At 53.2% G+C, this 17,328-nt stretch overlaps 1 protein-coding gene across 2 annotated transcripts in view; it reads right to left on the bottom strand.

Annotated features, from left to right (window-relative positions):
- Window positions 1-17,328, bottom strand: part of ENG (endoglin) — a 31,898-nt gene that overhangs the window by 9,705 nt on the left and 4,865 nt on the right. For both annotated transcript variants that reach the window (XM_057723165.1, XM_057723164.1), the window contains exons 2-3: window positions 12,688-12,830; window positions 2,582-2,722 (exon numbers count right to left, since the gene is read on the bottom strand). In XM_057723165.1, the coding sequence (XP_057579148.1) occupies window positions 2,582-2,722; window positions 12,688-12,830 (284 nt within the window). The remainder of the gene's footprint in view (window positions 1-2,581; window positions 2,723-12,687; window positions 12,831-17,328) is intronic.

The following is a 17,328-nucleotide window of genomic DNA, read 5'->3' as shown; positions in this document are numbered from 1 at the left end:
ATGTGGCTACTGTCTGTTTCGCCCACACTCTAAGGTCTGTGAGGAAAAATGCCGGCCTTGCCCACCCCTGCATGGGGCTTGACACAGAGTGGGCCCTGAGAAATATTTATCCAATTTCGTGCCAGGCCCTGGGCCCAGCACTGGGGATCCTGACGTGGCAACTTCTCCCTGACGATGGCACATGGCAGGTGCTCCCTGCACACAGGAAGGGAGAAGGGACAAGAGAAGAAATAGATGAATGCACGAATGAGTGAAAGACAAACAGAGGTGTCTCTGCTCTAGGGGATCTTACCATCCAGAAACTAGTCACGCCTCAAGTCATTTAAAACAACACAAGACAGAGCATATTATTTAATAAGAAACAAAGGAGTAAGACAGGTCCCCTGGATGGACAGGGATGAGAATCTGGGTGGCTCCAGCACCTTGCTGCCTCCACTGCTCACGTCGCAGGAGAGACTCTGGAGGGCTGGGGAAGGAAACGGGAAAGACTTCCCGGGGTAGGTGCTCTGTTGAAGTCAGAGGTTCACAGGAAGCTGTTGGGGCCACGGACTTAAGAGAGTTCCTTTTCCATCCATCTCCAAAGCCAGAGGCACTGCACTGAAGCAGCAGCAGCGTAAGGGCTTCAGGCTAGATACGAAGGGGGACTGCCTGACGGTGGCAATAGGCAAGACACCATAGAATGGTCCACCTGGAATGGCGCAGGACTTTAACAAGGGGGCAAAGTGCTAAGCACCTGGGTGATGAACCCAGCGGCCCTCTCACCCCCACCCCATGGAAGGGCTGGGGCAGTGGGTTAGAGCTGGCGAGTTGTGTGTGGGGTGGGGGGGAATACTGCACCCATCTGACTCTCAGGGTCAGCTCTGTAAATGGGGATGTAATAGGGATTGAAGGGCAAGGTGTCTGTCAATCTCCTGTTGCTGGATCTGGGACAGAGGCCTGCGCCCCCGAGAAGCTCTTTGTCCCTCCAGCAGCGTCCCGACTCCGGCTGCTGGGGGCCGGCTCCGGAAACTGCAGGGCCGAGGCCGCGCGCGGCTCCGGAGGTGCCCCCGCCCATTCTCAGCCGGGGCGGGCGGGGGGAGCGGGGGCGGGGCGGGGCGGAGGGAGGGGGCGGGGAGCCGGGGAGGGGGTGTGGCCGAGGCCCGAGCCGGCGGCTGCTGCGACCTTCCGGCCCGCCAGGCCGCTGCTTTTCATCTACCCTGCGTCACGCAGAGCCGCGCCGCCGGACCTAGATCCCGGGGCTGGGCCGCCAGGGGGTCCGGGAATGGGCAGGGGAAAGGGGCGGGTCGAGAGGGAGGAGGAGCCGTGGCAGGAGCTCGCTCTGCTGCCCCGGGAGCCGAGGTGTGCCGCACGGGGTGGGTCGGCTCTGCCCTCCTGCTTGGCTGCGTTAGGCCTGCAGGGTCCCTCCCAGGGGCTTCCCCGCCGGCCAGCTCCGTCTGCCTCCGTGCTGTCCCTGCCGCCAGTCCCGCCCCCCACCCCCGCCCCGCCCCCTACATCTCTCTGTGTCTGGGCCCGGCTCCCAGGCAGCCGGGTCCCCAGCGCCTCTCCGGCTCCTCGAACTCTGTGGTCTCTCTGAGAGTCGGCCTGTTCCTCCCACAACAGGCCCTCCCTCTTTCCGTCTCCATTTTTCTTTCTGTGCCTCTCTCCCACTGGTTGTCCTTGCTCTCCCCCAGGCTCTGGCTCGCTCCCCTCTGCTTTCTCTGGCTGTAAACAACAGCTGCTCGCATCTGGGGGCTACCTCCCAGGGCCGGAATTCCATGTGGAGGAGGCAGTGCCACGGTCCACACCACCTCCTCCAGCCCTGAGCCTCCTCGCTGTGGGTCCCAGCCAGTGGACCTCCTCTCTCTGGTGGATGTGTCTGACACTTAATACTTGAATTTTTAAAAAATAATTTTTCTCCAACTTAGGCCATGTTAAGTGTAGTAAATCTTGCAAATTCAGCAAAGTTTAAAGAACAGATATCTCTCCTAATCCCACTTCCCAGCCACAACTACTGTTTTGTTTTGTTTTTCACCAGGGAATTCCACATAACTGCTGTTAACACATTGTTAGGTTTCTTTTGGTTTGGTTTGGGTTTTGTTTTGTTTTGGGGGCATGCAGAATCTTAGTTCTCCAACCAGGGATCAAACTTGTGCCCCCTGCATTGGAAGTGCAGAGCCTTAACCCCTGGGCCGCCAGGGAAGTCCATCATTGTTAGGTTTCTTCCTGGCCTTTTTCATCTGTATTGAAATATTTTCAAATTTATGTCTTGTAGCTTTTTCAAAGACAGTGATAAGGTTATTTTATGGGACTATCACCGGTTCTCCCACTGGACAGATGGGAAAACTGAGGCTGTGAGAGATGATTGGAGTTGGCCAGGGTTGCACATCAACCTAATTCCCACCTCCAGGTTTGGGCTCTTTATCCCAGGTTCTGTTGCCCTTTGGGTTCGCTGTGTCAGGGGCCCATGGGATTCACCAGGCAGGGCCCTGGTGAATAATGTCAGAATGAAAAAGAGAAGCAGGGGACCCTGGCCCACAGAGGTGGACTGCAGGGGCCTCCCAGGGTCCCTGCCTGAGGCTGGGGTTGGAGGTAAGAAACTCACGGAGACCAGGCGGAGTGGGATTCCTGGAGCCTGCAACTTCAGGAAGATGCTCTTGTTCATGCTGAGGATCAGAAGCACCTCTCGGGGCCACGCACCATTTTGCTCGGGTGCCTGGAGAGTCAGCTCCAGCTCTGACACCTCCTGGAATGGGGGCAGGGGAGAGACACATACATAGACCGGTCAGATTGCACAGGCTGTACCATCCAGATCAGTCGTGACAACTCGTTTACTGTAAGCTTCCACTCCATTCTCCCTGCCCAGCTTGTCCACTCCAGTCTCCCAGAGCTCCGCACAGTGCCTGGCCCTCAGGAGGTACCCAGAAAAAATTTGCTGAATGAATGAAGGAGATGAGTCCCAGCAAATCCAAGGAGATTTTTTTTAAATGGTTGTGGGGAGGGATAGATTGGGAGTTTGGGATTGACATGTACACGCTGCTATATTTAAAATAAAATGTGGACTTCCCTGGTGGCGCAGTGGTTAAGAATCCACCTGCCAATGCAGGGGAGACGGGTTCGAGTCCTGATCCAGGAAGGTCCCACATGCCGCAAAGCAGCTAAGCCCATGCACCACAACTACTGAGCCCATGTGCCGCAACTACTGAAGCCTGGGCGCCTAGAGCCCATGCTCCGCAATAAGAAAAGCCACTGCAATGAGAAGCCCACACACCGCAACAAAGAGTAGCCCCAACTCACTGCAAGTCAGGAAGGCCCTTGGGCAATAATGAAGACCCAATGCAGCCAAAAAATAAAAATAAAGTAAAAAATAAAATAAAATAAAATGCCCTTCCATGACAATAAATAAATAAATAAATAAATAAATAAATAAATAAATGCAATGAGCCTGAACTTTATCTAGTAGTTAGTTGAGATTTATTATTTCCATTGAGCACCTGCTAAGTGCCAGGCCTGCAAATGCCTGTGTGACTTAGAGTACTCTGTGCCCTTTCTCTGTCCCTATGTAACAGTGTTGAGGCATCAAACCCTCCCCAGTTTGCAGTATTCCTGTTTGCTTTACTATTTTCAAGAACTAAATACTCATATTTTGCTGAGTAATACCATTATTGTGAAATTTTATAACAAATGTGAAGCTGAAATCATTTATGTCTTGAGAGATACCAACTGCATTACAAAATTTAATTGATTGTGGGTGTGCATTTAGAATGCTTTCATAACAAGAACAAGGATGGTAATTAATACCTCACACATATAGTGCTTACTAAGTGCTTGGACTATTCTAAGTGCTTTACACATTGACTCACAATCCTCATGATAATGCAAAGAGGTAGGTACCATTGTTATTTTCATTTACAGATGAGGAAATGGGGTACAGAGAGGTGAAGTCACTTGCCCATGATCACACAGCAAGTAAGTATGGAGCTAAGATCTGGACCCAGGCAGGCCTCTGCTCTCAACCACTCTCCTGCCCCATCACGTTTTTCTATACCTCCTTATTCCCAAGAAGAAAAAGAACACAGCGATCCTCAAGGCAAAGCTTCTATCGAAGAACCCCTGCTCAAAGACTCTCTGAACCAATGGCGTATGAACAGGTGACTCCTGAAACTGAGACAGGTGCAGCCCTCAGAAGCCCCGCCATGGGCTCACAAGGACAAAGACAGATGGAAACACTTGACTGAAACACAACCTCCAGCTGCTCTCGAAAGCTGGCAGTCTCTCCAAAGAGGCAAAGAGCTGACCCCTCTCCCCGCAAATCTCCTCAAACTTATCAAAAAGGAGACCGATATTTCAAGATGAAGACATCAGTGGAAAGTTTTTAGGTTTAAGTCCTGATTATTTCCTGGCCATTTCCCCAACTGATGTCACAGAGTCAGAGGGTTTCAGCTGCTGGAAAAATCTGCCCAGAAATGTTTCCGTTACCTAATAGCAACACCATAATCACTCTTTGTAAGTTTGCTCTTTGAAACAAACAAAGAAGCAAATAATATTATTTTGTTTTCAATGTTTCATAAATAATTATTTTCATTTTAGTGAGCTATTTTCATTGCTTATTTTTGAATAATCACTTTTATGCTAATTTATAGTAGAATATGTCTCAAGTTTATGTTTGTATAAGTTCACGTTTTTGATTAATTTATGTTTTCTAGTGGGTTTATAACTTTTGGATTTTGAAATATCTTTTCAAAAAAATTTATTTACTTATTTATTTTTTATTTATTGGGTCTTTGTTGCTGTGTGCGGGCTTTCTGTATTTGCGGAGAGCAGGGACTGCTCTTCATTCCAGTGTGCGGGCTTCTTATTGCTGAGGCTTCTCCTGTTGCGGAGCACAGGCTCTAGGCACTTGGGCTTCAGTAGTTGCGGCATGTGGGCTCAGTAGTTGTGGCTCACGGGTTCTAGAGCACAGGCTCAGTAGTTGTGGGGCACAGGCTTAGTTGCTCCGCGGCATGTGGGATCTTCCAGGACCAGGGTGCCAACCCGTGTCCCCTGCATTGGCAGGTAGATTCTTAACCACTGTGTCACCAGGGAAGCCCCTGAAATATCTTGTTTCATCAATTTTTAAAAATATTATGCATTCTAAACACTTAAAAATTAAATACTGGATTTAATATATTTTGATAAAATATGAAATACCAATCTATATGTCAGAACTGACATTTTGTTCCAGGATTGTGATCAGTACTTAAAATTAACTGGAGTGAAGGGAGACCCACGTCGATGGTGTCAGGAAAGGGCCGGGCACTGCTGACCTGTCAGAACCTTCGAGAACGGGCCTACCCCAGCTTCCTTACCTTAACTGCCTACGTGCTATTAGCTTGAACAATCGATTGTGATTGCACAACTCTGTGTATATGATAAAAACCATTCAACTGTACGCTTTAAACGGGCAAATGTTTTCACGATAAAACTATTAAAAAAACAACACTCAAATATCAGTAACTTCACATGGTTCCACCTAATCTGTGCCCGGCCCTGTGCTGTGCATGTTGCATGTGCTCCCACTGAAACAGGGTCAGGTACATTCCCATTTCACAGATGCAGGGACAGGGAGGTCACTGCCAAGGTGAGTGGTGAAGTCAGGCGCCCAGTGCACATCAGCCTGATGCCAGAGTGGGTGCCTGGACCCCTGGGCAGCTCACCTGGACCGTGCTCTCCCTCTCAACCCTGCCGCTTCCCAGACTGCCCCACAGTGCATCACTGTCCAGCCCCACCTGTCTGTCCTCCCCCAGAGGAGTGAATCTTGAGGCCCATGCATGGTGAATAGATGGGCCCTGTGGTTTGGAGGTGCCACGGCTGCTGTGGACAAGGAGATTCCCTTCTCTGCCCTCGGGTGGACACCCGCAGGCCAAGAGCACTGCCGGTGACAGAGCGTCTGGGAGCGCAGCCCCCAAGCTGGGAGGAAAGAGCGCTGTGAACATCCATTCCTGCCACTGCTCTGCAACTATCCTTGTTTCTCTGTGCCTCAGTTTCCCCATCTGTGAAATGGAGGTAGGACAGGGTTGGGAACCAAAACCAGGCGGGGCTCTGGATAAAGGAAGTAAAAAAAAAAGAAGTAGAGGTCAGGGTTGGGTCACGCTGAGGGCGAGGGAATTAGGAGACTGGAACTTGGTGACGTTTTTCATGACAGCCAGCTGTGCTCCCAGGACTCACACACCAGTCCTCCCACTCAGTTGTCGCCAAGTCCTTCCCCGTAGAGCTGGGGGCTGGGAAGGGTGTGGGGGCTGAGGCCAAAGGAGGGGCAGGCAGGGGCCAGGGCCACACAGCAAGTGAGCCATGTGGAAGCTCGGCTGGCTGGGCTCCCTGGGGTCTCTGAGCTCCCGGGCAGAGTTGAAGGCCAGCTAGTTACCAGAAAAACCCAGTCAGGGTTTCCACAGCAAACATTTCCATCTCATGGCCCTGACTCATCCACATGGTCCCTCACATGCAGACTTCCCTCTTCCCTCCCGGCCCAGAGGCTAAAGGCAAAGAAAGGGGCCTGCTTTGCCCCCACCCCAGGCTCCCAGTCTTCCCTATGGCATCCTGGGAATTCTGGGAGCCCAGCCGAGGTGGGCAGGCCAGCCATGCCCTCACCCCCAGCTCTGCAAACTGGGCTGGCCTGGGCTTGTCCCGGCCCCCTCCCTGAACCAGTGGGCGGGAGACCACGTTTCTATTTTTGTGCCTGTGTCCCACAGATGCCATTGTTGGCCCAGCAGTCAGTGGCGGGAAGGGGGGATTTCAGTGAGGAGGCCCTGAGCACTAGTAGCCACTTATAGAAAGTTGCTTCCAGCAATTCTTCTAGGAGTGGAGCCTCGGGGCTGCCTGCAGCCCCCACCCTCCTAGGGCTAGACTGGAGCCGGCCAGATTGGAGCCAGCCGTCCCTCTGTCCACCCAGCAGGCTCAGACGGCACATACAGGCAGGGTAGCAGGCAAAGGGAGTCAAAGCCAGACTGACCTGAATTCAAACCCGGGCTCAGTCATTAGCCCGTGACCATGGGCAGTTACTTCCTCTCTCTAGGCCTCAGCTTCCTGATCTGGAAAATGGGCTGAACAATACACCCATTTCACAGTCTTGTGGGATTCAGTGAGATTCTGCCCACAAAGCAGGCTGTCCAGTATTCAGCTAAATATATGGTAGTAGATTGGCTTTCACGGCCTCCAGTTCCCTCCCTGCCTGCTCCTCCAGAGGAGTGCCGTGATTTGGGGGCTGAGGAGGTTGGCATTAGAGCTAGGCAGCAATTAGCTGGATTTGGGACCTGCTTCAGCCACGCCTGCCTGCAGCATCCCTTCTCTGGACCTCAGTCTCTCCATCTGCGTGGGGAGGAGTTGGGCTCAGTATTGTGTGGCCCCTAGATTCCATCCTGCCTCCTGGGGCTCCCAGTGTTTGGCATCTGGGAGTCATGGTCTCCAGCCAGGTGGCTACAGAGTGGGCTTCCAGAACTCTTGGGAGAGGTATGCTACTCTCCCCAGCTGAAGGTCCCTGGTCAGCCCATGTCCTCCCCACCTCCCCAGATTATTTGTCTGTCTGGGAGAACAGCACTGGGCCCAGCCTGGGGCTAAAATGCTCTCAAAGGGAGACAGGAAAGAAGGCACAACTCTGTGGTCCAGGTGCTTGGTGGAGAACAAGACTAACACCCCCAAGCGACCAGTGACACCACTCACCTCTTGGAGGTGGCCAATCAGCAAATGCTTAGACACACGTATATTTTCCCTCCTTCCATTATTTGCCCACTGATCCATCCATCCATCCATCCATCCATCCATCCATCCATCCATCTATCCATCCATCCATCCATCCATCCATTCAGTCATCCATCCATCCATCCATCCATCCATCCATCCATCCATCCATCCATCCAGTCATCCATCCATCCATCCATCCATCCATCCATCCATCCATCCATCCATCCAGTCATCCATCCATCCATCCATCCATCCATCCATCCATCCATCCAGTCATCCATCCATCCATCCATCCATCCATCCATCCATCCATCCAGTCATCCATCCATCCATCCATCCATCCATCCATCCATCCATCCATCCAGTCATCCATCCATCCAGTCATCCATCCATCCATCCATCCATCCATCCATCCATCCATCCATCCATCCATCCAGTCATCCATCCATCCAGTCATCCATCCATCCAGTCATCCATCCATCCATCCATCCATCCATCCATCCAGTCATCCATCCATCCAGTCATCCATCCATCCATCCATCCATCCATTCATCCATCCATCCATCCATGCAGTCATCCATCCATCCAACCAGTCATCCATCTATCCAGTCATCCATCCATCCATCCATCCATCCATCCTTCCATCCAATATTTATCCCTGGACTGACCCTGAGCTGGACACAGGGAATACAGCACTGAGAGAGCAGATGCAGTTCCTGCCCGTCTGTCTGGCCCCAACCCATGCCACTCCACCAAGCCTGCCCCTAATATCTGCAAGGCCTGAGACAAGAGCACATATGACAGTCCCTGGCCCCAGCCCACCCGCTTCTTTTCATGTGGACACATGTGGACAACCAGCCCAGACGCCCAAGCTCTGCCAGGCTCACCCTCTTTCATCCCCCTGTACCCCTTCCCCCATTGCTGACTCCATCACTCAGTACCAGGGCTGCTGATGCCCACCTCTGCCTCCCCCAGGAGTGGCTCCAGGACAGGGACAAGATCTGCTTTCTCTCTGCACCATCAATGCCCACCCTTGTTCACCTCACCCAGCCTTCAGGTCTAGGGGAGCTGACCCCAACCATGCAGTGTCCCCTCTAGAGGAAAGGACAAGAAAGCACCCCATCCAACCCTGGGAGGAGGCTCAGAGCATTTGGGCAGGGAATTCTGTAGTCCTGGATACCCGGGCCAGGGACTAGGGAAGGGATGCAATTCCCTTTGGCAGATTCCCCACCTGGGGCAGGGTGGATGCAACTGGAAAAGGGCCAGAGAGGGGCTACAAATTGTGGGTCCCAGGCAGGGGCCCCCTTGCCCAGGTCTGAGGGCGGCACTGCCTTCCACAGCACTTCACAGCCTCCCAGGATGGTCTGGGGGAGCCCGTGGCCCCCCTGCCCTCCCTCTGCCTGAGCAGCCTTGTCTGCCCCCCTGGCCAGGAGGGAGTCAGCGCCAGAGCCCAGTTGGTTCCGTCTTCTTGGGGGTGGGTGAGGTGTCGTCAGCTCCCCGAGTTTGCCCAGGAGTAGGGTGAATCAGCGGCTGTCTCAGCTCTGCCCTGGCTGCCTGCGGTTTGCTGGGAGGACAGATCAGTGTTGTCGGCCTGACGGGAGCCGCTGAGACACCAGGCCGGTTTCCTGTCTCCGCGGGTCAGGATGTGACCCTGGGCCCCCTCCCGGAATCCAGGCTCCAGCCTGCCCTTTGGGGACCCAGCAAGATAGAGCCCCTGCCCAGCGGCCCCCTCGTCTGTCTGCACACCTCCCCAACACACACACACACACACACACACACACACACACACACACACACACACCCCAAACCTCTCTTTGCCGAGGCTCTTGGCTGCCACAGCTCATCTGCTGCCCACCCACAGGAAATCTGAGGATTTAGAGGCCACACAGCGATGGACGGGAAAGCTGTTTCTCCGTGCCGGGGTTTGAAGGAGGCAGCCATAGGTCGAGAGGAATTGGGCTGGCTGCTGAGACAGTCGCCACCTACACTGCTGCTGCCAGCTTGTGATTCTTGCCTCTAGGCCTTTGCTCATGCAGTGCCCTCTGCCTGGAATGACCTTGACGCCCCTCTCTGTCTGGATAGACCCTGGGAGTCTCTTCCCTAATGCCTCCTTCCCTCCACACTCAGTGCTCATCCTCCGGGGGCCCACAGCCCCTGGCTTCCCTTTCCCCAATTGCCGAGTCCATCACTCGGTACCGGGGCTGCTGACCTCTGCCTCCCCGGCAAGTGGCGCAAGGGCAAAGGCCAGATCCATTTTCTCTCTGCACCATCAATGCCCAGCATAGGCTGGGCACAGAGCAAGCGCCTGGCAAGGACTGGTGGAGGGGGATTGTAGGGCTGTAGACCCCCTTCTTGGGGGCTGCCAGCAGGGGAAGGTGCCTCCCAGGGAAACCACAGGTCTTTTGGTATCACAGCAGTAGGTCTGGTGGGATCATGGACTTGACCCTTGGGGCAAGAAGGCCAGGGGCACCCAGCTCCATCGGGCTAGACCTCAGCTGCCCCCTCTGCAAATGCATTCACAGTCCCCACTTCAGCCACCTGGTAGCAGCAACCTATAGGGATAGAATTAGTTGACTGACTTGAAGATGTTCTGTATACTGTAGCGTGCCCAGCCGAATGAGGGTATTGACAGGGGAGCCGCGGAGCCCACAGAGGAGACGGTATAGTAACAACAGGCACAGCTACTGTACATCGAGAGTGGCTCTGGGCAGGCCCGTGCTCAGTATTTTGCCTGTGCTACCCCACTGGATTCTCACAGCCGCCTTGTGAGCTAGGTGTGACTAGCACCTAGTGAGCTAGGTGGCTTGCAGAGGTGGCCCAAGGTCGTGGTTGGGGGAAAGGTTCAATTCGAAGATTGTCTGGCTCCAGAGCCCATGCTCTTAACCTTGGCCTCAAGGTCCCGTGGCCGTGCATTCGTTCATTTCTTCACCCATTGAACAGTCATGGTGTACTCCAGGCCCTGGGCCAGCTTTTGCTACTCCATGATTCTTTGGTGAGTTCCTGAGCCCAAGAAGTGTGTGTCTACTGGAGCCTGGGGAGAAGGAGCCCCCGCTACATGCCAGGCACGATACAAGGTGCTGGCCAGTGACGGATCTAGGACTGGAGCCCCCATCTCCTGAACCCCAGCTCTCTCCATCAGCCCCTCAAACAAACAGGCCCGGCGGTCCTGCAGCCTGCAGCCCGGCTCCTTGGGTTAAAAGCCGGACACTCCATGGACTGAGTTCTCTGGAAGAGGCGGAGTGTGACAGAGAGATTCTGTTGTCATGAGCTCTAGGATGACATGGTACAGCAGCGCCCTGTCCTGCCCCTAAAAACCCTCCAATGACTGTCACTGCCCACAGCATGAAGACCAAACCCCTGACTATGGCGACAGGGCCTCGTCCATCTCCCCAGCCCTGCCCTGAGGTGAACTGTAAGCTCATGACACAGCAAAGCACATGCCAACCCCACCCGAGTCCTGCTCCCCCGCCTGTGCGTTCACTCTATCCTCTGCCCTTCCTTGAGGCCTCCTTCACTCCGTGAACTCTGACCCTTCTTAGCCTCCTTGCTTCCTCCAGGGAACCCTGCCTAATCCCATAGCAGCTGGCCTACCCCTGCCCTGCGCTCCCCGAGAAAGCACCAGTTATCTGGGTCCTGGCTGTCTGTCCACACATCTGTCTCCCATAGACCTGGGTGCTTGGCCAGGAGCCTTCTCTGACTCTGGCCCACTGTTGAGTGATTGGGGCTGGGGACGTCCCAGTCACCCAGGGGAGGCAGAGACCTGAGCATCCAAACGAAAGAAATGAACTTACAGAAGGCAATCTCATTTTCCATATCATTACCAAACTTGAAAAACATTACAATGGCTATAGAAACCACATAACGTGTGTTTGGTGCTATCTGCTCCTTGGGGATTATCGAGGCCCACAGTCCCCATAGCAGGCAGGGTGGTGGGGAGCAGGCCCCCCGATATTGGTGGTCTTGGCACTGTCTTATCACCGCACAAATGCAGGGCAACCTAACTGTTTTGGGGGCCACACGTTTACCCCGAGCTGATACCACTAAATCGCTATCAGGACCTGAGGCCGCATCGGCCAGGTGTGGCCGCCAGCCCAGGCGGGCCAAGCGCCAGCTGAACACTGAGCTCCACTGGGGACCCAGGTGACGGCCTGGCTTGGAGTCTCGGGGGATCTAGTGAACTCTGGCCTTGGGCATGTCACTTCATCTCTCTTGGTCTGCCATGGGTCCCAAAAAGTGGGGAAACAAACACTGACAGATGGACCCTGGGGAGGTTTAATACATGTAAGGTGCTTAACTCTGTTCCTGGTACTTAGTAGGCCTAGCACGGTACCTAGCAGATAGTAAGTGCTCAGTAAATGTATTATTATCAAGAGGGACTTAGACAAACTCATGGCGGACCTTCTTGGTGGGGGGAGAAGAGTCTCCGAGGTGACATCACCGGCCTCCCGTCTCTGGAGGGGGGGTTGCCTAGCCAGGTCACAGATGTTCAATGAGTGACATTCCAGGGAGGGAGACTTGCACGCAACTGAGGGAAGCACTTTCTCAAGGTCAAAGCTGCCTAGAGCAGAGCTGTGTCCGCTGAGAAGCAGTGAGCTCCCCGTCACTGGAGGTGCACAAATGACAGCTCGCCTGGCTCTTCTCCATTTCGCTGCTGGCCAAACGCAGCTCTTCCCGCCTGGGTCTTGTGGGGGCATCAAGAAGATTGCCCCCATATGTGTATAAAAACAGATGATTGAACTTGGTGTACCCCCCCAAAAAAAATAAATAAATAAATAAAATTAAAATTAAAATTAAAAAAAAAAAAAGAAGAAGAAGATTGCCCCAAAAATGCCACCCCTTACAGGCCCTGTAAGATGCCTGTGTCACCCTCCTGGCAGGGGCCCTGGTGAGGACGCATCCCACTGCCCCAGGGACAGCCACAAGGAAGTTTCCCCTCATCTCATCAGCCCTAGACCATCCTCTGGGTTCCCACTGACCCTGCCATCAGGTACTCACCCTTGGGAAGTCCAAGAAGAGGATGTGGACTTCCACGGTAGCGTTGGGGGTCTGAGCCACGCAGCCCTCAGAAACCTGGCTCATGACGTATGTCACCTTGGGGTCCACAGGCTGTAGGTCGCAATAGACTGTTTCTGCAAGACCTGTTGGGGAAGCATAGCGGAGGGAGGGCCAGTTAAGAACAAGGTGGTGACAATCACTCCCACTTTCTGAGTGCCTGCTGGGTGCTTGGTACTAAGGGCTTTGTTGCATCTTCACAGCTACCCTACAAGGTGGATATCATTATATCCATTCCACAGATGAAGAAACTGAGCTTCAGAAAGGAAAAGTCTCTTGCCTGAGGTCAGAGTGCTAGTAGGCGTAGGGTTGACAGATAAAATGCAAGACACCCAGTTATGTATGAATAAATAAAAAATGAATAATTTTTAAAGTATGATTATCTCCCAAACATTGCATGGGATATACTTTTTTTTTTAAGAGTGAAAGGAATTTTTTAAAATTAATTTATTTGGCTGTATTGAGTCTTCGTTGCTGTGTGCAGGCTTTCTCTAGTTGTGGCAAGCAGGGGCTACTCTTCGTTCGGTGCGCGGGCTTCTCATTACAGTACTTTCTTTTGTTGCAGAACAGGGGCTCTAGGTGCATGGGCTTCAGCAGCTGTGGCATGTGAGCTCAGTAGTTGTGACACACGGGCTTAGTTGCTCCACAGCCTGTGGGATCTTCCAGGACCGGGGATCGAACCCATGTACCCTGTATTGGCAGGCGGATTCTTAACCACTGTGCCACCAGGGAAGTCCCACATGGAATATATTTATACTAAAATTTTTTTCACTGTTTATCTGAAATTAAGATTTAAACTGGGCATCCTAAATTTTCATTTGCTACATCTGGCAACCCTGAATGTGTGGCAGGGCCCACACATGCGCACATCCCAGCCTCTGGCTCACTCCAAAGGATCAGGAGACAAAACTTCCCCTCTTGTGCCTCAAGGAGGTGGGAGGAACGGGTCAAGGAGGGTTGAGTGTCTCCTGGCCCCAATGGACAGAGTGAGCCCAGGTCAGAGGGCGGCTGCCGGAGCAGGCCGCAGGGCCTGCTGCCCGGAAACACAGGTCCTGAGGGAAGGGAATGGAATTTCACCCTGACCCAGCAGAGGAGGAAGAGGAAATGAGGCCCCTACACCTCGTCCTAAGGAATGTGCCGAGGAAGGGGGGGCTCCAGAGGAGGGAAGGAGGACAGAGAAGGGGAGACTGTTTGGAAGTTTGTGTCTCCGTCTTGTCGCGCTCACTTCCTGTTTTCTTGGAGATCAAAGATGGGCGCGGAGGGCCTGGCCGCACGTCCAGCCGACGCCAGCTCAGAGGAGGGAGGAGGGAGGCTTCTTCCGAATCCGGGCGATTGGGCTGTCTTTGGCCTAACCCGGCCTCCTTCCCCACCTTTCCACCGCCTTGTTGGCTCAGGACCCCAGGGGTCAGAGAAGGACGTAAGACGGCCACCCCGGCCACAGCCACACCACCCGCCAGCAGCGCCTTGGGAAGGATAAGTTCGAGATGAGGACCTTTGGCTTATAAGTCCTCGCCCCGGCCCTGTCCTGCATGCCAGGGACTCCAGAGTGCCTGCGTGATAAGGCATTTAGATTAAAAGCAAGGTCCCTGGGGCCAGGCGACCTGGGTTTGAATCTCAGGCCCAGCACGTACTAATTTATGTGGCTTTGGCGAACTATTTCACTTTGGGCTTTAGTTTCCTTGTCAGTAAAAGGACAGTAAGAATGGAACCCACGCAAGCCATGAGGCGGGACAGGGCATATGACAGTTCTTTTTATCACAATTCTTCAATCGACTTCAGCCAATAGAGAAGAATCGATGGTCCTAGCGGGGTAGTGAGGTGGTGGGACAGGGCGGCCTGTGGGTGAGGGGCCTCTGAGAGGGAGGCCACTGGTGTCTCAGGCTCCCGTAGACTCAAGGGCAGGTGCCATCTGCTGTCTCCCCCACCTCGGGACCCACCAAGCTCCTCAGTGCTCCCTACCCGCTCCCTGTCCCTATCAGTGAACACAGACATCTTGGCTGTTACCTAGTCCTCCTGTACAGATGGGGAGACCGAGGCCTGGAGATGTGGGATGTACCAGAGACACAGCACACATGGCTGACCCGGCCAGGCTTGGACCTCCCTCTCCCCACGCGACCCGGGGTCTGGCCTGCAGATTAGCACAGCGCCTTCCTCCTTCCCTTCAGACTTTCCCTGCCCCCTCCCCAGACTTCCAGGAACCCCAGTTCCTCCCGGATTGCAACCCGGGGCCGCCTGGGGCCACCTCCTCCATGCCGTCAGCGGGAGAGGCCACAGGCCTGGCCATTATGTAATGATCAGATAACGGGCCAGGCTGGGAGATCAGATAAGAGGTCCATTTATTTTGGGGCCTTTTCGAGTCCTGGCCGCCCCCACCCCGCAGACGAGAATGGGGAGACAGGAGGGAGTGTGACGCCCGGGGCCTGTCTCCCGGAGCCGGAGGCGGGCCCAGACAGAGCTGAAAACAATCTCCTGGCACCAAGGGAAACTCCGGAGCTCCTGGGACCTGGGTCGGAGGAGGCGCCACTGGGGGCCTGGGTGACCGGCTGAGTGAGAGACCTACCAGCTGGAGTGCCACCTCGCCACCTCTGTCCCTTCCTTCTCCTCTCCCACCCATGAGCACAGAGCCACCTCGGGGGCTTTCCAAATGGCCACCCCCAGCACCTTGGGAGGCCAAGAGGATGGCGGTCAAGCAAAGCCAGCTCTGGAGCCGGACAGTCTGAGCGAAATCCCAGTTCTGCCTCTAAAAAGCTGGTCACCTTGGACAAAAGCCTAACTTCTCTGAGCCTCAGTTTCCCCATTTGCAAAACAGCTTCAGTCATGCGTACTGGGTACCAGGGGCTGTTCTGAGGCTTTACATGGGTCCATTCATTTGATGCTCACCGCAGCGCTACTGTTATTATAACCATTTGACACGTGGAGAAACTGAAGATTAGGGAGGTGCAAGAATTTGCCTGAGAGCACCCAGCTGTTAAGTGGCAGGGCCCGTATTGGAACCCAGACAATCCAGCTCTAGCACCCAGCACCCACTTCACAGGCTGTGTGTCAGCTGCGTGAGGTAACCCATGTACAGAGCCTGGTACCCAGTGTTCTGCACACAGTAGCTGTGATTATTTCGTGAAACCAGGGCAGATCCTCTTTGACAAGGATCTTTTCTGCTTTTTCTCTTCTTTAGTCACCCAGCCACCTTTTGCTCCTTTCAGGGGCCAATCATGGCCTCAAAGATTTCCCCGCATCCAGCCCAACCACTGCCCCTGGGTATGGCCATCAGGGAAACCTCAACACTCTTTTCCCCAGTACGTCCTGGGCTTCCCGATGTCTGTGGGTTAAGGCCACACTCCACAACCTGGAGTGGAGTTTTAAAAAGGACAGGGAATGGGTAAAGAAGATGTAGCACATATATACAATGGAATATTACTCAATCATAAAAAAGGAATGAAATTGAGTTATTTATAGTGAGGTGGATGGACTTAGAGTCTGTCATACAGAGTGAACTAAGCCAGAAAGAGAAAAACAAATACCGTGTGCTAAGTCATACATGTGGAATCTTAAAAAAAATGGTACTGATGAACCTAGTGACAGGGCAAGAATAAAGATACAGATGTAAAGAACAGACTTGAGGACATGGGGTGGGGGACGAAGGGGAAGCTGGGACGAAATGAGACAGTAGCATTGACATATATACACTACCAAATGTAAAATAGATAGCTAGTGGGAAGCTGCTGCATAACACAGGGAGATCAACTCGATGATGAGTGATGACTTAGAGGGCTGGGATGGGGAGGGTGGGAAGGAGTCGCGGGAGGGAAGGGATATGAGGATATATGTGTGGATGCAGCTGATTCACTTTGTTGTACAGCAAAAACTGGCACAGCAGCGTAAGGCAATTATATTCCAATAAAGACCTAAAAAAAAAAAAAAGCACAGGGATCTGATAGATGCCGAAGGTTCAGATCCTGATTCTGCTGCCTTCCAGCTTCCTTTCCATGCCTCAGTGTTAGTATCTGCAAAATGGGGATGGTGATACCCAAAATACCTTCATCGACAAGTTGGTGAGAACGTTGGTAAAGTGACATGTGCCCAATGCCAAGCAGGATCCTGACGTGTGAGGAACTGGCAACCGCTGTCATGGTTATTTACGTCCAGCAGTGGGGAGATGTGAACTTTTCCTTCAAACACACCTTGTTCCTTGCCCTTGCCATGCCCTTTCCCAGACTAATGGGCTTCCTTTATTTGACCACTTCTCTTCAACTCCTATTCATCCTTCAAAACCCTGTTGTGAAAATCTTCTCATCAGAACCCATCCAGAGACTTCCCTGGTGGTCCGGGGTTAAAACTTCACCTTCCAATGCAGAGGGTGTAAGTTTGAACCCTGGTCAGGGAGCTAAGATCCCACATGCCTCCCCACCAAAAAAACAAAACATAAAACAGAAGCAATATTGTAACAAATTCAATAAAGACTTTAAAAATGGTCCACATCAAAAGAAAATCTTTTAAAAAAGGAAAAAGAAAAGCCCATCCAGTTGTGCTCTAGGTGGGAGAGCCACTGGAGGTGCAGGAAACAAACCTAATGAGTGGGGTGAGAAG

Source organism: Hippopotamus amphibius, chromosome 2 (assembly GCF_030028045.1).
Source record: "Hippopotamus amphibius kiboko isolate mHipAmp2 chromosome 2, mHipAmp2.hap2, whole genome shotgun sequence".
Classification (NCBI taxonomy): Eukaryota; Metazoa; Chordata; class Mammalia; order Artiodactyla; family Hippopotamidae; genus Hippopotamus; species Hippopotamus amphibius.
Note: the sequence above shows the minus strand (reverse complement) of the source record. Positions and strands in the feature narration are given on the sequence as shown.